Source organism: Brassica napus, chromosome C1, assembly GCF_020379485.1.
Source record: "Brassica napus cultivar Da-Ae chromosome C1, Da-Ae, whole genome shotgun sequence".
Taxonomy (NCBI): Eukaryota; Viridiplantae; Streptophyta; class Magnoliopsida; order Brassicales; family Brassicaceae; genus Brassica; species Brassica napus.
The window spans coordinates 36463-57063 of record NC_063444.1 but is presented as its reverse complement, the minus strand read 5'-3'; the positions used below and the strand labels follow the sequence as shown (position 1 = coordinate 57063).

Here is a 20601-nt window from a genome sequence, read left to right as displayed (position 1 = left end):
CACTTCGCAAATATAGTCTAGAGGATATAAGCTGTTGCCACTAATTGTAATTGATATGATGCGTTTGTCTTTGAGCTCAACATCATGATAACATGTAAATACATTAAGTACATAATATTATGGTCCACACGGAGCTACTTATTAATTTTAGAGGGTTTTTTTAACAGCATAAAAAATATATTCTTTTTTTTGTAACGCTGTATATCATGTCATGAACGAATGTTTGCCTTTTTGGGTACTTGTTCAATTATTTCCCGTATAAGCAAAAAAAAAAAAATGAAGAAAAGAAGCAAACATTTTACAAAAAAAAGAAAAGAAAAGAAGCAAACATGTAAATAATGGGCATGGCATGCATAGACGATTCCATGTGGTATTTTTCTTGAATTGTGAGTGATACAAGATTACGTTCCACGTGGCGGAGTGTAATTGGCAAGGCCACAAGAACCTCAAATAACTGATCTGATTAAGATATATAAATCCAAAAGAGAGAGAGTGAGGTTGCTCCTCGTCCTCAGAGATAAGGTGGTGGTGGTGTGTGTGTCATCATAAGCCACTGTGTGTCTCTCAAATAAACCAAAGTAAGGCAGAGAGAAGAGAAAGAGATAAAATTTAACAAAAGATGGCATCAACCTCACTCCTCAAGGCATCTCCTGTATTGGACAAATCGGAGTGGGTCAAGGGACAAAGCGTTCTCTTCCGTCAGCCATCTTCCGCCGCCGCCGTCCTACGTAACCGCGCCACCTCCCTTGCCGTCCGTGCCGCTTCATCCTACGCGGATGAGCTTGTCAAGACAGCGGTTAGTACTCCCACCCACACATATCCTCTTCTTTGTCACGTGTCTTATCTGCATGATACATAAAGGTTTTTTACTTCTTTTATTCTTTTGATCTTTTGAATTGGAATGCCTAACAAAATTAATTATGTTCTGTTTTCAGTTCTTTTTTTAATAATTTGTAGTCTTAACTTTTCTTTCTTTTCACAACCATTTTTTCACTAGTTGGGACTTTGGGTTGATTTTAGTTCATGTTTGTTAATGTAAGAGCTCATATTCATAGATAAAAGTTAGTATAAAATAACTCGAATTACGATAATAATGATGTTTTATGGTGTTGGGAGCAGAAAACAATTGCGTCTCCTGGACGAGGAATCTTGGCGATGGACGAGTCGAACGCGACTTGCGGGAAGCGTTTGGACTCGATAGGGCTAGAGAACACTGAGGCAAACCGACAAGCATACAGGACATTGCTGGTCTCTGCACCAGGACTCGGACAGTACATCTCCGGTGCAATCCTGTTCGAGGAGACTCTGTATCAGTCGACCACCGAAGGCAAGAAAATGGTCGACGTCCTCGTCGAGCAGAACATCGTCCCCGGTATCAAAGTCGACAAGGTATGACTAATTAAAGTGCATGCTTATTTTTTATATATGTACCTAACGTGGTGCTTGATTAGAGGAAGCTAAGCGAGTTGTATCTATTTATGGAAGTAGGGTTTGGTCCCACTTGTTGGATCTAACAATGAGTCATGGTGCCAAGGGCTCGATGGTCTATCCTCCCGAACCGCTGCTTACTATCAACAGGGTGCTCGTTTCGCCAAATGGTATAGTACCCTCTGCTCCTATCCAAAATGTTTCCTCTCGGCTGAGTTTTTTTTTTGTTTGACTTTTGTGTTGATGGTTGATTAGGCGTACTGTGGTGAGCATTCCCAACGGTCCGTCTGCTCTAGCTGTTAAAGAAGCTGCTTGGGGGCTTGCTCGATACGCTGCCATTTCACAGGTAAAACACATTTGCTTTCTCTTTCAAGCAACAGGTCAACTCGGATTCTTTTAAAGCTATTATTTCACACGCAGATTGTGATTTTTTTTTTGTCTTTTCAGGACAGTGGATTGGTTCCAATAGTGGAGCCAGAGATCTTGTTGGACGGAGAACACGACATTGACAGGACTTACGAAGTAGCAGAGAAGGTTTGGGCTGAGGTTTTCTTTTACCTTGCTCAGAACAATGTCATGTTTGAAGGTATTACTAGCTAAGTATATGGAGCTGCTTATCTTATATTATCAAGTTGTGTTAAAATATCAACATCTTGTACAAAGGTATCCTCCTGAAGCCGAGCATGGTGACTCCCGGAGCCGAGTCTAAAGACAGAGCTACTCCTGAACAAGTTGCCTCCTACACCCTTAAACTCCTCCGCAACAGAATCCCTCCGGCCGTCCCCGGAATCATGGCAAGCTCTATTCCTCTCTCTTCACTTCACATAGTATAAAAATATCTATAAAAATCAAAATATTGCTTGATTTGATGAAAATTGCTTATGATGAGAACCCTAGATCTTGGTTGCTTGAGGTGGAAGTAAAGTTTTTTTGTTTTGGTTTTGCAGTTCTTGTCCGGAGGACAGTCCGAGTTGGAGGCAACGTTGAATCTGAACGCGATGAACCAAGCACCAAACCCGTGGCATGTTTCCTTCTCATACGCACGTGCCCTGCAGAACACATGTTTGAAAACATGGGGAGGCAGAGCTGAGAACGTGAACGCAGCTCAGACCACTCTATTGGGTAGAGCCAAGGCCAATTCGTTGGCTCAGCTTGGAAAATACACAGGAGAAGGTGAGTCTGAAGAGGCTAAGGAGGGTATGTTCGTCAAAGGCTACACCTATTGAAGAGAATAATTAATGATGCTGTGAAATTGGAGACGAAGGCAGATTATGTTTTGATTGCATCTGTATTTGAGTTGGGTTGTCCTTATAAATATGTCAAAAACATTTTATTTTGTCTGGTTAATTTGCATTAGCTACTCCTTTTAATAAGTTTTTCTTTTCTGATATTTATATATATATATATATATTGATGAAGTTATCTCTATAGATGGTTATGTTTAACATCCGGACCACTTGGACGCTCACGTTGGTCTCAGAACATTATTATTCGTAACTCTATACGTTAATCTATATAATTCCACATGCATGCAGAGCCTGCCTTGAGGGGAAGCCACCCAAGCCAAAGATTAGGGCATCCAAATTAGTGAGGTATATTTAAAAAAAAAATTATTAGTATATACATAAAAAGAAAATCTGTAGATTATTTTGTTAAAATATTATCTATTGAACATATTTAGTTATAATAATATTTGTCAAACTTTTTAAATATATTAGTAAATTTATATTTTAGATAATAGTTAAAACCCTAATTCTAAAATAGAAACATAACAATTGAGACTGTTATGGTCGAAAAACTTGACTATAGGAGTTTAATGGATGATTTTGCAGGGAAAAATGCAAGAAGATCTATATTTCAGCAATAAGTGTTTTTATATCAATGTTTTTTATGAACATATTATGAAATTTGATTTTTTTAATGAAAATTTAAATTATTTTTTTATACTGTTTTGTGATTTTGATAAAACATGTATGAGGGTATAGTTTTAAATTTTGATTGGGGCAATATAAAAGATTGGTCCGGCACTGCATGCATGTCATAATAAAGGACTAATAATAAACAGAGAGCATAAAAAGTAGTATTATGATGACGGAAAGAAGATATTGGGCATCATATATTAAATATATATATATTTTTTATCAGATTAAAAAAAAAAAAAACCAATCGTGGACCGCCACGTGTCAATGAGACATGTAAGAAAAAGACGAAAAACGTTTGTTAATTGATGACTTTTGTAACCGATTATTTGGAAATGCAAACTGAAGAAGAAGAAGAACCAAATCTAGCAGAGAGTGGACTGGGCTGGCTGCTAAATAAATATATATATATATATATATTTTTTTTTTTTTTTGTGTCTCTCTCTCACACCAAGTTTTCATTTTTATTCGAAGAATCAACCTCCCTCACATTCTTGTTTCTTCTTCTTCTTCGTTTCTGTAAGAAGAAGACAACTCTCACTTTACCCTCTGCTATTTTTATTGTTTTGTTTGTTAAACTAAACTCGAATCTATCTCTCTCATATACCTTAAAAACGCGCATTTCTGTCTGACAATGTCGTCTCTCTACTGATGATGAAGGAGACTTATATATTATATATGAATACTAAACTCAAAAGTCATTCTCTTTTTTTTTCTTTGCTTGTCACTAGCTAGAATATTATAAAAATCAAGTCACTTTTCAATGTCTAGAATACTTTAACAATGTTTAGATTGGTAAACCGTTACTTAAGTCTTTCAAAGCGTAGTGGGTGGCCATTACAGATAGATAGTAGTCGGTTATCTCTTTTCTTTCTTCAGTTGAGGTTGGCCACCTTCTTAACTAAACTAAACTGCCTTGTGTTTATTTAATTATAACAACAACAACCATCGTCTTCTCTTTTATTTCGTGTGTTTTGGTTCACTGAATGCTCTCTCTCTCTTTCTTTCTTTCAGCAGAGCAAAATGCTTTTCCTTTTATACTGGCATGTTTCATGTTTATGGTAGCTGACTTGTTGAAGCAGAAAACACCAAAAGAAGATATGGAAAAGACAGACGCCCGAGAAGAGAAGATACTGGTTCTGGTTAGATTGAGGCCCCCTAACCAGAAAGAGATTGCCGCTAACGAACCTACGGAGGATTGGGAATGTCTCAATGATACCACCATCTTGTACAGAAGAAACACCTTGCGCCAATCCTCCAACTTTCCTTCTGCTTATTCTTTTGGTAACTATAGAGCTTATACTGCTCTTCATCCCTCCCTCTTCTATATATATATAAGATTTTCCAACGAAATAGGTAGTAGCCCTCCTGATTATGAGATTCACCAGCATCACTGGATATGAACTTATTTTTATAGTCCATGTTTAAGATGACAGATAGATATTTTACCAGTAGGCACCAGCCTTTTATATGAACTCAACCTCTACTTTGGCCTTGATATTCTAGACAACTACGTTTATATATCTCACCCTTTCATCTTGTACTGTATGTCAGACTCAGATTCCCATTTCCTTTTTGTGGTGTGGTGACAGATAGAGTATACGGAGGTGAATGTCCCACCAGACATGTTTACGAGAATGGAACCAAGGACATCGCTCTCTCTGTTGTCAAAGGAATCAATTGTACCTAATCTTCCTTTATTTTTGTTGGGTGATCAATGGAATGAAACCCATATATGCTCACTTCTTCAAATTTACTCTTAACCGTTTTGACAGGTAGTATTTTTGCGTATGGCCAGACGAGTAGCGGAAAGACTTACACCATGTCTGCTATTACTGAGTTTGCTGTCGCTGACATTTTTGACTACATTTTTCAGGTTCACCCTTCTTCCCAATATAATATCAACCCTCCTTTTTTTTTGTTTGTTCTATTGCACCCAATACTAATTAAATCTGGATGCTGTCTGTAGCATGAAGAAAGAGCATTTTCCGTTAAATTTTCAGCTATAGAGATCTACAATGAGGCCATCCGAGATTTGCTTAGCTCCGATGGTACATCCCTTAGGCTACGAGACGATCCTGAGGTAAAAAAATTAATGTCAAATTTCTTTACTGAGCGCTTTTTTAGTTTTGTAAATTTTGTCTGAATCTTTCTTTTCTTGGTTCTTACCAGAAAGGGACAGTGGTTGAAAAAGCCACAGAGGAAACTCTGCGAGACTGGAACCATCTCAAGGACCTTCTATCTGTCTGTGAAGGTAAAAACCCCAAAAGAGTCAAAAATCACTTTGCATTACTATGAAGTGGCCACATGATAATATTGGTCTGAAAATCAGATTGTTATTCAGATTAATGTTGTAACTTACATGTCTCTATAATTTTGGCAGCACAACGTAAGATTGGTGAAACCTCATTAAATGAGAGAAGTTCCAGATCTCATCAGATTATCAAACTGGTTAAACTCTTATCAATCTGTCACTGGATTTAAATACCAAAGATTCTTTCTTTCTTAACTTGGACCTCAACTGTATTGCTAATATTCTAGACGGTTGAAAGCTCTGCTCGTGAGTTCTTAGACAAAGAAAACTCCACCACCCTCATGGCAAGTGTGGTATGCTCTCACCAACAACCCTTTCTTTCTGTTGGATCCTGGGGTGTTATGTTTCTCTAACAACCGTGTTCATTATTCTTCCTTAACGTGCAGAACTTCATAGATCTGGCGGGAAGCGAGCGTGCATCACCGGCGATGTCAGCTGGTGCGAGACTCAAGGAAGGCTGCCATATCAACCGAAGTTTGCTTACTCTTGGAACAGTGATCCGTAAACTTAGGTTTGTAAACAATACATCCTTATATAAGTTGCTGTCTTACGCATGCTGAAGTAGATTAACTTGACTTAGATTGTCTAACCACTGAGTGATCTATGTAGTAAGGGAAGGCAAGGGCACATCAACTTTAGAGACTCCAAGCTCACACGAATTCTACAGCCATGCTTGGGGGGTAATTCAAGAACCGCCATCATCTGCACTCTGAGCCCAGCGAGGAGTCACGTCGAGCTAACGAGGAACACTCTCTTGTTTGCTTGCTGTGCAAAGGAAGTTACCACAAAGGCCCGGATCAACGTCGTTATGTCAGACAAGGCCCTGCTGAAGCAACTACAGCGTGAGCTTGCGAGGCTCGAGACCGAGCTGAGAACCCCTGCCACGCCTGCCTCTAAATGTGATTGTGCCATGACGGTGAGGAAGAAGAATCTTCATATACAAAAGGTTTGTGCTTTTGATAGATCTCCTTTTCAGGTTGGGTTAATGCTAAACTAAGGTGTAATGTTGAATGCAGATGGAAAAGGAGATGGCAGAGTTGAGAGAAGAGAGAGATCTTGCTCAATCCCGGCTTGAAGATATCATGAGAATGGTTGAACTCGATGAGGCCTCAAAGGTATTTATTTTTCTGGCTCCTCCCACAATTTCACTTTATGCAACAAATAATTCACTTTATTTTTGCTTCTGTTGAAGTGTGGAACTCCGCAGCACATAGACAAGTGGGAGGATGGTTCAGTGTCACAGACATCAGGCGTGATCGATTTAGAGAGGAACTTCATATCAGATGGGATGTCAATAACAAGAGCTTCATCTCACTCTGAGGATGATGATGATGAAGAGCTGCCTACGCGTTCAGAAGATCCATCAGAAGAATATTGCAGAGAAGTTCAATGCATTGAGATTGAGGAATCAGCTACAGTCAACCACAAAGACGAAAAAAGAGCAGAACCTAAGAACATTTTAGGCCCTAGTGAGGACGCTAGTGTAGGCCAAAACGTGAGGTTGAGAAGCTGGAACCGCAGAGAGACCGCGCCAGGCACGAGCACTCCACCTGAAAACCTAGGGACAGGAAGACCAGAAGAAGAGAGTCACAAGAACAAGAAGATTGTGTTTTCTGGTTTAGAGTTGGGTTCTAGTGTGTCAAGGAATGATTCGCTGTCTTCTTGCGGGAGCGATTCCACTGAGACTCAGAGCAGCAGAACCCCCTTGGGAGAAGAGGGAGGTATTACTAGCATCCGGACTTTCGTTGATGGTCTTAAGGAGATGGCTAAGCGTCAAGGCCAGGTGAGCTTATATATATATATATACTAGTGGGTTCTCTTCTTCGTAGATTACAACTTACTTTCAATCAGGTGTCGATTACTGATGACGATTCTGGTAAAATGGGGAGGGATATTGGTCTGGTCATTATGGACATGGAATTTGAGAGACAGCGGCGAGAGATTGTTGAGCTATGGCAAACCTGTAACGTCTCTTTGGCGCATAGAACATACTTCTACTTGCTCTTCAAAGGAGATGATGAGGCTGATTCAATCTACATTGGGGTGGAGCTAAGAAGACTTTTGTTTATGAAAGCTCGCTTCTCTCAGGGAAACCAAACTTTGGAAGGAGGAGAAACCTTAACACTGGCTTCAAGGTTGGATACTTCTTTTTGGTGTTTTTATTAAGCGTTTGGCATTTGTATTTACTCTTTTGTTTTGTGGCGTTGGCAAAAGCCGGAAGGCGCTTCACGGGGAGAGAATGATGCTGAGCAAGCTCGTGGGGAAAAGGTTTTCAGGAGAAGAGAGGAGAAGAATCTATCACAAGTTTGGGATTGCTGTCAACTCCAAACGCAGGCGTTTACAACTCGTGAACGAGCTGTGGAGCAATCCCAAGGACATGAGTCAGGTTGTGGAAAGCGCAGATGTTGTAGCGAAGCTTGTGAGGTTCGCTGAGCAAGGGAGAGCCATGAAGGAGATGTTTGGTCTGGCCTTCACCCCTCCTTCCTTCTTGACAGCTCAGAGATCGCGTAGCTGGAGAAAAAGCATCCCTACGCTTTTCTAACCATCTGTTCTTGTAACAGTGTGTATATGTATCTTCTTTGCGTCTTTTCTTCGGAGCCAACGTTGTGTGTAAAACATATATTTTTCAATCAGTGTTTTTATTTGTATCTGTTGAGCAAATTTACAGTCAAGCTTCTGTTTTGGAAAAACTAATTACATAATATGAAAAATTTGTGTGTATCATGTGTATATGTGATCAGTTCTCTCAACAAATAACATATGAAGACAACACTTCCAATTCCCAGAATAATTCAAATAAAGCAGCATAGGTTTGATAAACAAAGATCAAATAGAGTTTTCCTTGGACAGATAACAAAACATAGAATAATAGATGGGGTGTCTCTCACAGACAGTAGCATCTTGCTGGGAAGAGAAAAAGAAAAATCAGTCGTACAAGGTTCACACAAAGGGTGAAAACGAACAACAAGAGTATGAAGCAGAGCAGAGTAGCGGAACCACTGCTGTGTCTCAACTAACCTGATAAAATAATATAAGAAGATCTGGGCGGATGAAGAGACCAGCAAAAGAAAGAATGATTATGACGCAGAAGAAGAAGAAGAAGACAAGCTCTTCCTCCTCATTCGGCTCTGGACTGACCAGCTCGGGAGGACAAGATGATCCCGACGATGAGACCGTATAGAGCTAGAGCTTCAGCAAAAATGAGGATAAGGATCATTCCAACGAACAGCTTTGGCTGCTGAGCATTGGCCCTGCCATCAAAAAAAAAAAAAAAAAGGAAAAGTTGCTTATCAAACGAGGGGGATGGGATATATTACAAAATGAGAAAAGCTAAACGAGAGAGAGAGAGAGGCCATGAATTGATTAGATAACCTGACACCAGCATCGCCAACGATACCAATGGCCATTCCAGCAGAAAGACCAGCAAGGCCACAAGCTAGACCAGAAGAGAGATGTGCATATCCGTCAAAGAGGTAGTAAGATTTAGCCTTGGGGTTAATACCGGTACTGATGATAACGGCAATGATCAAACCATAGATACCCAAGACACCAGCCATAACAACGGGGACAATAGACTTCATCACCAACTCTGGTCTCATAACACCCATAGATGCCACTCCGACACCACTCTTGGCGGTCCCATATGCAGCTCCCATGCCTAGTAGTCAAAGAGTGTATTCTATTAGATATGACAATTGTATCGACATTCTGGCCTTGGATGGAAAGCAAGTACGTTAACTTGATGGTAACAAAGTAAATCTCTACTTGTGCAATTAGAAGCAGTCACCAAATTTGCCAACAATAATAAATTAAACAAAAACAATAGAAAAATCTCAGATTCTAAAGCTGCTGTTCAAGAATGTGTGATTCAGTTGAGAAGAGGTTGGCTAAAGGTCAAATCAAATGCAGGTCGTTAGCATCTCAAAAATTCAGAAGAAGAAAAAAAAAAAGAGCGACCAGTGAAAATGGAATATACAGGAGAAGACGAGGGCTGCGGCAGCGCCAAGGAAGCCGAAGAAAGGTGCTGTCTCATCTCCACTGAACGTTGACATTTCCAACGATTCTCGATCTCCCCTTCCCTCCTCTCAGATTGAATCACAATGAAGTGGAGAGATAGAGAGATATCTAATGACAGACAACAGCAGGCAGCAAAGCGCACACACACACACACACGTGAATATGGGCTTAATTATTTGGGCTCCCTCCGGCCCACGTTTTCGAAGATAATGTTGTAGATAGACGATACTAACCTCCTTCTCCTTCTCCTTCCTTTGGCTCTTCTCCCCCTCCCGAGATCTTTGCTCTCTATTCCCTTCGCTTGTTTCTCCTTCCATATCCGTAAGGCTACCGATCATTTTGTTATAATAATCTTACACATATATACCTTAATCCGAATATATTTCACCTTTCGTTTCTCAATTTTGAATTATTATTATTTTTTTTTTTTTCGAATTTGGATTATTATGGGAGCTCTCTCAACTTGAAATTGAAACTGTTTGATGGTTATATATCTTTCAGATACTCTTATTTTTGCAGTTATCTAACGCTAATCGTTTGGATTTTGGGTTGATGTAGAGAGTCTTACTTGGGATGTCATACTGTTTTTCTTTATGGGGGTGGTTATGGGAAAATTGTATTGGAGCAGTGGGGGGGGGGATTGGATGATCTCAAATATACAAAGCTTAGATTCAGGATTGATTGATTGCTTGCTTGCTTATCCAACAAGTAGTAAAAAATTGTGAGCTCCACCATCCCTTCATTCATTCATTCATTCATTAGAACCGTATTCAAAGACCATTTCTGCTGTGCTGCTTTGTTATTATATATCAAATACTTGATTTTGCTTTTACTGGTTTTGAATTCAGAGGATGGAGAGCGATGGGCGTTACAACCCCGATTACTACAAAGAAGGAACACACTCTGTCGTAAGCATTTTTTTTATATGATTCTTTTTTACTACTTTGGCTGGAAAGCTAATCGGGAATTGTTTTTTTTTTTTTTTCTAACAGTGGAATACGATGCCTAATCATCATCAGACAAAGGAGGACCAACATAATGCTCTGGTCATGAATCAGAAGATCATGTCCATCCTTGCCGAGAGAGACGCTGCCCTCAAGGAAAGAGACGACGCCCTGGCTGCCAAGCAGGAAGCATTAGCCGCTCGGGACGAAGCACTTGACCAACGCGACAAAGCTCTCTCTCTAAGAGATAATGCTATACTGGAGAGGGACAGTGCCTTAAGTGCTCTTCAGTTCCGTGAACACAATCTTAACTACATTTTGTCACGTGCAAAGCTCGGTTCCTCCCACTTATCCAACCCTTCCCCATTGTCAACTATTCCACATGAAGCTGCGCCAAGTAAAAGAAAAAAAAAGCGCAAACCGGAAACAAGGTCAAAGGGAAAGAGAGTAGGCGAAGATCTGAACCATCATGTTGCTTCTCCTGGAAAGAAATGCAGAAAAGATTGGGACAGTAACGTTGTCGGCTTAAACCTTGTCACCTTCGATGAGACGACAATGCCAGTGCCCATGTGCACTTGTACTGGTACTGCTCGTCACTGTTACAAATGGGGAAACGGCGGGTGGCAATCATCATGCTGCACTACCACTTTGTCTCTGTATCCTCTTCCGCAGATGCCAAACAAGCGGCATTCTCGAGTGGGCGGTAGGAAAATGAGCGGAAACGTCTTCTCCAGGCTACTTAGCCGTTTAGCTGGGCAAGGCCACGACCTCTCCTCTCCCGTTGATCTCAAGGATTATTGGGCTAGGCACGGCACCAATCGCTACATCACGATCATGTAGGCAAAGTATGTTTTCTCTGTTTTTTTTCTATCTCTCTCTCTTTTTCGTTTTAACATTTTAGGTTCAGAGGTCGAATGAAGCTTGTTTAGTTCCATTCTTATTTTATTTTTATTGTCCATAGTTCTAGTTAATGCAAATGGTTTTGGGTTGGTCTCTGTGTTTATTATGTAATTAATAAAACAGTCTAGTGAATAATGATTGTCATATTTTGTTTTACAATTTCTTCAAATCTCAAATGGGTTTTAACCAGTTCTTCATTCTCTCCGCTCTTCTGATGTATCTGACCTGACATTTAACGGCAAGAGCCATACCGCACCCTAACGGATCATCTACTACGGCTTGTCTCTAATCGTTCCCCCTGTTCTCATCTTGCTCAGTCTGGACATCACCATATCCCAGCAACTCAACATCAGCCAGTTAAGACAGGAGCCACAGTCTCAGCAGAAGCTGAATGGTACCGTGTCAGCAAAATGGATAGAGTAGACCGGGTGTTGGCTGGATCAAAGGATTGGAGTTGCATATCAACTAGGCAAACAGTATATATTTATTTTTATCTATGTGCAGTGTGTTGAATTATGTATATTACAGATGAAATCCAGTTTTACGTCAGATCATGGTAGATATAATTTGGTTGTAATGGCGGGAGGGTCAAGAGATTGAGGTTGAGACAGAGATTGTCTGTTTGTTTTGTGCTTTTGTTAGTTTGGTATTCTCCTCTGATTATTATTTTTTCTCTGCTGTAAGAACTGCAGTTAACAGGCCGGGCCTCATTTTAGGCCTAATAAAAGCATTTCGTGAATTTAAATCTCTTGGGGAAACTGTAGTTAACGGGCTGGGTCTTATATCTCTCGTCCGTAGAAATATCTAAAACCCTAAAAACATTATCACTGTATTCATCTCTGTGTGTAATCTTTTCGGCGACGAGGGAGCTATGTCCGATGTAGTAGCTGAGGTCGCGGCGGAGACGAGTGTTGAAGGAAATGCAAAGCCGACGAAGCAATTCAGTGTGTATGAAGCGACTTCGGAAGAGCTTATAGAGCGTTCGATGGCTCCTATTAAAAAGGAGTTCCTATGTCCTCCTCCTCCAAGCCGTTCCCTAAAGCAAAGTGACGTGAAGGCGCCTCATCCGAGCTTAGTCCAGGAGAAGAAATCGAAGCGACAGCTCAAAAGGGAACGCCGGGAGGTACGTCGTCAGTTCATCCATATTTTTTTTCAAGCTTATTAGGATATAATGATGCCATTTTTCTTTTTTTTTGCAGAAGTGTGCGATAAACCTGTGTCCGCAGGTTTCGAAAACAGAAGACGTTGATTCGTGTCAGTATAAAGAGAAATGCCGCTTTAATCATGACATTGAAGCCTTCAAAGCTCAGGTACTCTTCTTTTTTTTTGTTCCATTTGATCGAAACTAGCTTGGTTGATATTGAGAAATAATAATATTTATTTGTAAATGCAGAAACCAGATGATATAGATGGGCAGTGCCCATTTGTGGCCTCTGGGATGAAGTGTCAATATGGTTTATCATGCAGATTCTTTGGCACTCACAAAGCTATCTCTGGTGGAAATTCTGATGGGGAGCAGAAGAACTCCGAGTTTAATTTTTTTAACAAAGAGACACAGAGGCTTTTATGGAAAAATAACATGACCTTTGTCAAGGCAGATGCCAAACTTAAATCCCTTGGCCTTATGGTAATTAAGTTTTACGGACTACCATGCTTCTTGTCTTGTGTTTCTTTGACATCTCTTATGCTGCTGTTCACTCCCATATCTTTTAGCATGCGACATGATTATTATTTCTCTTGGGCTTTTTGTCTCATTATTTCCATACAATTTCTAGGGACATGCCAAAAAAAGCAATGCTGCTCAAGAGAATGACGCAGAAAAACCTCTGAATGGTGCTAATGGCAGTCAAGCAACTGAAGATGTTGATGTTCATGGACCATTAGAAACTGAACAAGTTCGTCCCATGAAAAAGGCCAAATCTGACGACAACAACGAGACTTCTAAACTTGGAGACATTAATGATGGTTAGACTTTCTTCTTTAATTTTCATAAAATAGGATTTTCACAATGCCCAAATTACGTGTTCTAGATTATCTCAGATGGTTGCATAGTTTTTTTAAGTCTTTAAATAATATCATCATAGCTATGTGTATTAAAGAAAAAGAGTTCGCTCGCACAAAGAAGGGTCTGGGACAAGACAACATCCTGATGTTCCATTTAACTGTATTGATACAGGGGTGATGGATGTGGACGATGAAACGGAAAAGAAGGGGCATTCTACTTCAAAAGCCAAGATAGAGGATGAGGAGGATAGCATCAAAGTTGTTGAAACTGATGGGAGCCTAAAATCGCACCCTCGCGAAAAGAAAAAGCTTATTGATTTTAGGGATAAGTTGTACCTTGCACCCCTAACAACTGTGGGCAATCTTCCCTTCAGAAGACTTTGCAAAGTATTGGGAGCTGATGTGACTTGTGGTGAGATGGCCATGTGTACAAATCTTTTGCAGGTTAGCCCACTAAGATTACTTGTGATAAAAACAGTGTTGTTATTTTTGTAATAAATGTGAAAATCTGAAACTATAGGGCCAAGCTTCGGAATGGGCTCTGCTTAGAAGGCATTCATCGGAAGATCTGTTTGGTGTTCAGATTTGCGGTTCTTTTCCAGACACGGTGTCTCGTGCGGTTGAGCTTATAGATCGAGAATGCACGGTTGATTTCATAGACATCAACATGGGCTGCCCGATAGATATGGTTGTGAACAAAAGTGCTGGTTCAGCTCTTCTCAACAAACCATTACGAATGAAGAACATCGTGGAGGTCTCTTCTTCCATTGTTGAAACACCTATCACTATCAAGGTAACTACCCTAAGCATATATCGTAACCTATTAATTGCAAGATGTATTGGTGTGTTAACCTCTCTTTACTTGCCCTCTCCGTTTTGGGTGCCAGGTACGAACTGCATTTTTTGAGGGTAAGAACCGGATAGACTCATTAATTTCAGATATTGGGGATTGGGGAGCCACTGCAGTGACGATTCATGGGAGGTCAAGACAACAACGTTATAGCAAGTCTGCGGATTGGGACTATATATACAAGTGTACCAAAAACGCTTCCTCTAACCTACAAGTTATAGGAAATGGAGATGTCTACTCTTTTTTAGACTGGAACAAACACAAGTCTGACTGTCCTGAGTTGTCTAGCTGCATGATTGCTCGCGGAGCACTGATCAAGGTTGTGTATATGACCTTACTATTAAGCCTTCTCTAGTAGTATATCTCAATGTTTTTTTCTTAAACTTGTGCAGCCTTGGATATTTACTGAAATCAAAGAGCAACGACACTGGGATATTACCTCCGGGGAAAGACTTAACATCTTAAAGGACTTTGTGCGTTTTGGTCTTCAACATTGGGGATCCGACACAAAAGGTAATAAGCATGGAATCGAAGATACTTTTTACTGGTTTTGCGCATTATTAAGCTCTTTCTGCTGTTATTTAAAACCTTTTTTATTACAACAGGAGTTGAGACAACTAGGCATTTCTTGCTGGAGTGGCTAAGCTACACGTTTAGGTACATACCTGTAGGTCTGCTGGATGTGATCCCGCAGCAAATCAACTGGCGTCCGCCTTCTTACTTTGGTCGTGATGATCTCGAGACTCTCATGATGTCTGAATCTGCGGGTGACTGGGTGCGTAATTTTACTTGTTCATTCAGCTGTATTACGTTGGACTATATATGAAGGAACTCAAAGTTTGATTTAATTGTCACAAACATGCAGGTTCGTATATCGGAATTGCTGCTTGGAAAGGTTCCGGAAGGCTTCACGTTTGCACCCAAGCACAAATCCAACGCGTATGACCGAGCTGAAAATGGCTAATTCCAACTCCACATTTTATGTAAGCTCAATCTTCATCCATAAACACGTCTGAAACTGTGATGAGCAAATTTCTATTCAATAGTTTTTTTTTTTTTAGTGTAGACAGCAATTCGAGAACAATGTACTATTATTGCCTTTTTCTAAAACCATAATCTCATAATTAAAAACTATACACCCCCAGTTTTAAATGGGAAAAAAAAAACTGAAGCAGATAGAGAACAAAGTGATTATAAATAATTTAGAGAGCGTTGAGTTCTCTCTCTCTCTCGGCATTGTTCTCCTCAGTCTCTGTTTCGGTCACTGGATACTTGCCGGTAAAGCAGGCGTAGCAATAGCTGCGTGACTCGACTGGTCCATAGACTTGTTTCAAGCTATCTAATGGTAGAAACGCCAGAGTATCGCAGTTAATATGCTTCCTTATCTTCTCAACGCTCATCTTACTAGAGATCAGCTCTTGGCTCCTAGGAGTGTCCACTCCGTAGTAACAGGACGCAATCATCGGCGGCAATGCAATTCTCATGTGAACTTGTTTGGCTCCAGCGTCTCTTAGCATCCGAACTATCTTCAAACTCGTGGTTCCTCGGACAATAGAGTCATCCACCACAACCACCCTCTTCCCTTCAAGGACTGACCGGACAGGAGACAGCTTTGCCTTCACTGCAAAATCACGGATCTTCTGAGTTGGCTCTATGAAAGTGCGTTTAGCATAGTGCGACCTCAGGAGACCGATCTGAAACGGAACTCCAGCTTTGGCTGCGTATCCAAGAGCAGCAACTGTCCCCGAGTCCGGCACTGCGATGACGACATCACATTCTACAGGTGCCACCGTGGCTAATATCTCACCGTACATGCGGCGTGTTTCATACACTGAACGTCCAAAGACAATTGAGTTGGGCTGTGAGAAGTAACCGTGCTCGAACACACATTGCTTCGGTTCAGGGTGAGAGACCATGAACATAGAGCTTTCCCCTACATCTCCTCTATCGACGACCACTATTTCCCCCGGACACACTTCACGTTCGTACCTCGCATCGATAAGGTCCAAAGCGCAAGTCTCTGAGGCGAAAACAACTGCACCGTTGCTTCTTCTGCCCATCACAAGTGGTCTGAACCCGAACGGGTCTCGGACGGCGACAAGCTTGTCTTCAAAGACGAAAACCATCGAGAAAGCACCTCGAAGCTTCTCGCAAGCGTCGATGATCCTCAGAAGGAACGTCTTGGCCTTAGATTTGGCGATCAGGTGAAGCACCAGCTCGGTATCAGAACTTGCGATGAAGATGGAACCGTTCTCCTCAAGCTTTCTCTTGAGTTGCTTGTAATTCAAGAAATTACCATTGTGCGCTACTGCCAAGGATCCGAGTTTGCAGGTAGCGATGAAAGGCTGAACATTCTTGAGCATCGAGGCTCCGGAGGTTGAGTACCGGACATGTCCTATCGCTATATCGCCAGGAAGAGTGTTTAGTTTCGACTCCGTGAACACTTCCGACACTAATCCGACGCCTGTTATCGATTCGAGACCCTTGTGATTAACGGTTACGATTCCTGCTCCTTCTTGGCCACGGTGTTGCAGCGCGTGAAGAGCCAAGTAAGAGAGACGGGAAGCTTCAGGGTCACCGTGGATTCCGACTACTCCACATTCTTCGTGAAGCTTGTCCTCTCCGTCGTCTTCGTTGGCCACTTGTGCTGTTATCATCGACGAGAAAACAGGGGCAAGTGTGCTTCTTCTGCATGAAACGGAGAAACTTAGGGTTTTCGAAACTTGGGGCCTAAGGCAGGGTTTGGTAAAGCATGGGTTTAGGGTATCCTGCGAAGCTTTCTTAGGTTTTGCGGATAGAGAGAACGGGAATATAGACGAGATTTCCACAGAGAAGGCCATGGATGATGAACTCTAATGAGCTATAGCCTAGTTTTGAATCAAAGAGCTTGTGTAGTAAGGCTTTGACTGAATTTGATGGAAACTATTTATAAAGTTGTGAGTGTTAATTGTCGGTTACGTTGAGAGAATATAGATGTTTTATATCCTTATCGAGTTCATACATTAGTTAGAGTCATTATCGAAAACCAGAAAAATTAAGGTTTTATTTATTTACTCTTTTTTTTTTTTGTCGTCCTGAAGTATATTATTAATGGGACGAAGCCCATAAGGGACGAAGCCCAAAACAAAAACAACAAACAGCCAAGGCTAAGAGAAAAAGAAAAGCTTAAGAAGGGTGATCGGATTGACCCACCAAACACGTGTAGGACCTGCTGAAAAGAGAAGACGCGTGTTGGACAGCAAAGCATATGTCACCACCGACTAGTAAGTCGTCACCGGATGACTTACCGAAAATCCACTGGACACACCGGAAATAGGATTCCGTCGAAAGAAACCGCCGACAACATTAATGGAAAATGAAGACCTTTAACCCTAGCGCTTAAGCCTTCGCCACCGGAGTTCCGTCCACTAGAGAACATCAATCAACCGAAACCAAAAGCGAATCTAATGAACCCAACTACCAGAAATCAAAGCCAAAGCACCAAACAGAACTACACTTCTTATAAAAGATCAATCGTCATCAATCGATCCATCATCAACGAAGAAAAAAGAGCGATTGAAACAAGGGATAGCAAGAGGCGAAGTCCAAACAGATCCGGTATAACCCGGAAGAAGCCAGCGACGCCACCACAAAAGCACCACCGGAGCCAAAAGCCAGATAGCTCTGCCGAGATGAACGCGAGCCACCAGAGTTAAAAGCCGACTATACAGCTTCAAGGAGACCGCTGTATACCGGAGTCAGTTCCTGATGAACGGGAGAACAAGCCGCCAGAAACCGTCGGCGACAAGAACACGACACCGACTCTCTCTCTAAAAGATTTTTAGAGATAAGAGAGAGAGTCGTACTTTGAGCTATATCAGCCTAACTAACTTCCTTAGATAACTTGAAAAGGCTACTCTTTTTTTTCTTTCTATTGTCATGTTTTCCTATGCGAGATAAAACCAATTTTAATTATGTGCGTGATTCCACAATCCCTTCAATTGACAAACTATTATAATAACATATATAAATATAAGTAGCTAGATTTCTTTGAAAAAAATATATGTGTGGGATTCTATATTTGGTTTATTATTCCATATAACATTATAAGTTTGGTACTTTCAGCCAAAAATATTTAAAATTTGTGAGCAATAGTATTTTTTTTTTAAAACAAAAGGGTTAAATCCGAGTATATTAAAGACACAGAGCTAACTCTTGGGTGAGAGGTGCAACCCACAGATGAATCATCTCCCGGTATTCAAATGGGTCATAAGCATGAGTCCATATCCGCGTGGCCGCATATGGTGCTAATAATTTCGCACTAGAAGGGAGACGATCCCTGACCTGGACCAACATGACAACTTCTCCTCTAATGGAAATCACTAGACCACCACGATGTGGTTTGAGCAATAGTACGTTTATATTTAATATATCATAAATGTTCTATTAAGATATGATTTCAATAAAATTATATTAATATTTGTTTCAAAAGTTTCTTTTTTTTTGTCAATCATTAATCATAAATTATTAGAATAATAATTATATAAAATAAATTATAAAAATACTCTAAAATAGAAGATGATATGTGACAAATGCAGCTTCCAAGAATTTTCCTACAGAGAGTTACTTCGTACGGTAGTGGTAAGGGACAATATTTAGAGATTGTTCTTTTTTTGTAATATACTCATCCAGTTGGGATCCATGCCTGTTGGCTTCTTCTCCTCATCTCTGCGTTTAATACTTTGGATATACATTTTACTTCGTGAATGGTTTTCCTTATCGGTAATCAATTCATCACTGTCTACAAGCCTGGGTTCTATATGTATTGATGAAGAAACCTAGACACTTGTTTTGAATTTAGTCCAAAAATTCTTAGATCCAAGAATCTTCAAAGTTAGAACAATAGATCATCATATGATAGAGAAATTGTGTTTCTTCTTATATTTATCTCTTTCTATTTAAGGCCATGTTGGCCTTTAATCTAATATTTTCGCTCGATCAACCCAAGGCTGTGTTCCTTTTTATGGAAATGAGAGGAATCTATTTGCTTACTTCTTTAGCATTTGAAGGCATATCTGACCAAACACTGCTGTTAACCACTTCCTGAAAATATATTAAAATGGTTAGTCCTTGTATATGTTGAATCTTCGATCTCGTTACATATTTTATGATGAATATGCTTTTGCTTGTGATGTCTTATTATAATAAATTTATCAAAATGATCATTTATTTGCACATGTATATATATATTTGTTTGGATTCACATGTTCTTATCTTTGGTGTTTTCAGTTTATAGTAAAATAACAAAACAATAACTGCTATATGTAATCATTTTCTACTAGTGCTAAGTCTGATAATATGTACTTAGCAGAAATTAAAATGACCGGCAGTCAAATTCCCAGTATACTGATCATAGTCACGGTTTAGCGGCTTTAGCCACTCGTGTATGGCTGTCCTTCAATCAATCGGTTTGTTGTGTACATGCTACAATCAACATGTTCGATCATTTGTGTTCAACTAAATAACTATATGTAACTAAATAATTATATATACATATGTATATATGATGAGGCAGGATAGATATTATTGGTGTTTGTGGATACAATTTATTCCAAACATAAAATTGCTTTGAACGGAAAGATACTCTTCAGAGAGGGCCGGAGTTAATTAGATAAAGTATGTAGGAAAAAAAGAGGGTATGTGCATTAAGAAGAGTAGTTGCTATCATATTCGACTTGTGGCTCGTAGGAAAAGCAAAAGAGAGAGAGAAGTAAGTGCATTCAATTTTTCAAAAAAAAAAATCATAGCTAAAACTTAAAGGCATTAAGTTAATTCCAATGAATACTAACACTAGTATTATATATAAGACCAACTTCAATTACTAGAGACAAATATGCTTTTACTCAAATCTATCTGCGTGCTATGCTTTTAGACAAAAAAAAAACTCAGTCGGATTATAGAAACCTAATTTAGAAGAAGAAAAAGGATGCGTAGAGTGGTATTCTTCTCTTCTTCTTTTTTTTGGCACAAGAGTGGTATTATTCTCTAGGTTTGATATTTCATCTCTAGCAATTGTATTTTCCTTGTTTCAAGAAAAAAAACAATTGTATTTTCCTCCAGTACGTAACTTTTTCAAGAAACTCATGAATATATTTTTTTAATAATATTGAGTCGTCTAAATTGTGATCTTCTGTGTTGCGGTTGGATCAATTTATTCCGTACTTATCGTGGATAATATATTGTCAT

General features: G+C 40.0%; 6 protein-coding genes across 11 annotated transcripts; 4 read left to right on the top strand and 2 right to left on the bottom strand.

Annotated features, from left to right (window-relative positions):
* Nucleotides 1-485: 485 nt before the first annotated feature.
* Nucleotides 486-2846, top strand: LOC111210709 (fructose-bisphosphate aldolase 2, chloroplastic). Its single transcript, XM_022711211.2, has 7 exons — nucleotides 486-796; nucleotides 1120-1389; nucleotides 1489-1598; nucleotides 1684-1774; nucleotides 1876-2014; nucleotides 2092-2222; nucleotides 2376-2846. The coding sequence occupies exons 1-7, from the start codon at nucleotides 620-622 to the stop codon at nucleotides 2652-2654; spliced, it is 1197 nt and encodes a 398-aa protein (XP_022566932.2). The 5' UTR covers nucleotides 486-619; the 3' UTR covers nucleotides 2655-2846.
* A 1276-nt stretch (nucleotides 2847-4122) lies between these two features.
* On the top strand, nucleotides 4123-8382 carry LOC111210710 (kinesin-like protein KIN-7F). The gene is made up of 13 exons (XM_048744973.1): nucleotides 4123-4631; nucleotides 4940-5029; nucleotides 5123-5223; nucleotides 5317-5430; nucleotides 5520-5601; nucleotides 5731-5798; nucleotides 5889-5954; nucleotides 6048-6172; nucleotides 6271-6607; nucleotides 6678-6776; nucleotides 6854-7444; nucleotides 7513-7796; nucleotides 7876-8382. Exons 1-13 carry the CDS (start codon nucleotides 4334-4336, stop codon nucleotides 8201-8203), a joined length of 2583 nt encoding a protein of 860 aa, XP_048600930.1. The 5' UTR covers nucleotides 4123-4333; the 3' UTR covers nucleotides 8204-8382.
* A 33-nt stretch (nucleotides 8383-8415) lies between these two features.
* On the bottom strand, nucleotides 8416-9856 carry LOC106438791 (V-type proton ATPase subunit c1). 2 transcript variants are annotated; one of them, XR_002654936.2, is made up of 4 exons: nucleotides 9638-9856; nucleotides 9034-9319; nucleotides 8680-8912; nucleotides 8416-8565 (listed from the first exon to the last, which is right to left on the bottom strand). XR_002654936.2 is itself a non-coding variant. In XM_013880076.3 (3 exons), exons 1-3 carry the CDS (start codon nucleotides 9711-9713, stop codon nucleotides 8780-8782), a joined length of 495 nt encoding a protein of 164 aa, XP_013735530.1. In that variant the 5' UTR covers nucleotides 9714-9856; the 3' UTR covers nucleotides 8416-8779. The 2 variants fall into 2 exon arrangements, 1 of the variants encoding a protein (XP_013735530.1); XM_013880076.3 differs by having other exon boundaries at nucleotides 8416-8912.
* A 29-nt stretch (nucleotides 9857-9885) lies between these two features.
* Nucleotides 9886-12188, top strand: LOC106438764 (protein BASIC PENTACYSTEINE5). Of its 5 annotated transcripts, XM_048744976.1 has the most exons (5): nucleotides 9911-9999; nucleotides 10237-10399; nucleotides 10527-10586; nucleotides 10671-11467; nucleotides 11840-12188. In XM_048744976.1, exons 3-4 carry the CDS (start codon nucleotides 10530-10532, stop codon nucleotides 11460-11462), a joined length of 849 nt encoding a protein of 282 aa, XP_048600933.1. In that variant the 5' UTR covers nucleotides 9911-9999; nucleotides 10237-10399; nucleotides 10527-10529; the 3' UTR covers nucleotides 11463-11467; nucleotides 11840-12188. The 5 variants fall into 5 exon arrangements, with proteins under 5 accessions (XP_013735501.2, XP_013735494.2, XP_013735510.2 ...); XM_013880047.3 differs by lacking the exon at nucleotides 10237-10399 and having other exon boundaries at nucleotides 9886-9999; nucleotides 11713-12188; XM_013880056.3 differs by lacking the exon at nucleotides 10237-10399 and having other exon boundaries at nucleotides 9887-9999.
* Nucleotides 12189-12331: 143 nt separating this feature from the next.
* LOC106438752 (tRNA-dihydrouridine(47) synthase [NAD(P)(+)]-like) lies at nucleotides 12332-15512 on the top strand. Its single transcript, XM_048744974.1, has 10 exons — nucleotides 12332-12645; nucleotides 12722-12832; nucleotides 12916-13149; nucleotides 13298-13487; nucleotides 13699-13970; nucleotides 14047-14319; nucleotides 14414-14695; nucleotides 14769-14889; nucleotides 14982-15151; nucleotides 15242-15512. Exons 1-10 carry the CDS (start codon nucleotides 12394-12396, stop codon nucleotides 15338-15340), a joined length of 2004 nt encoding a protein of 667 aa, XP_048600931.1. The 5' UTR covers nucleotides 12332-12393; the 3' UTR covers nucleotides 15341-15512.
* A 22-nt stretch (nucleotides 15513-15534) lies between these two features.
* LOC106373713 (amidophosphoribosyltransferase 3, chloroplastic) lies at nucleotides 15535-17318 on the bottom strand. Its single transcript, XM_013813851.3, has one exon. The coding sequence runs from the start codon at nucleotides 17214-17216 to the stop codon at nucleotides 15579-15581; it is 1638 nt and encodes a 545-aa protein (XP_013669305.1). The 5' UTR covers nucleotides 17217-17318; the 3' UTR covers nucleotides 15535-15578.
* Between the last annotated feature and the right edge of the window lie 3283 nt (nucleotides 17319-20601).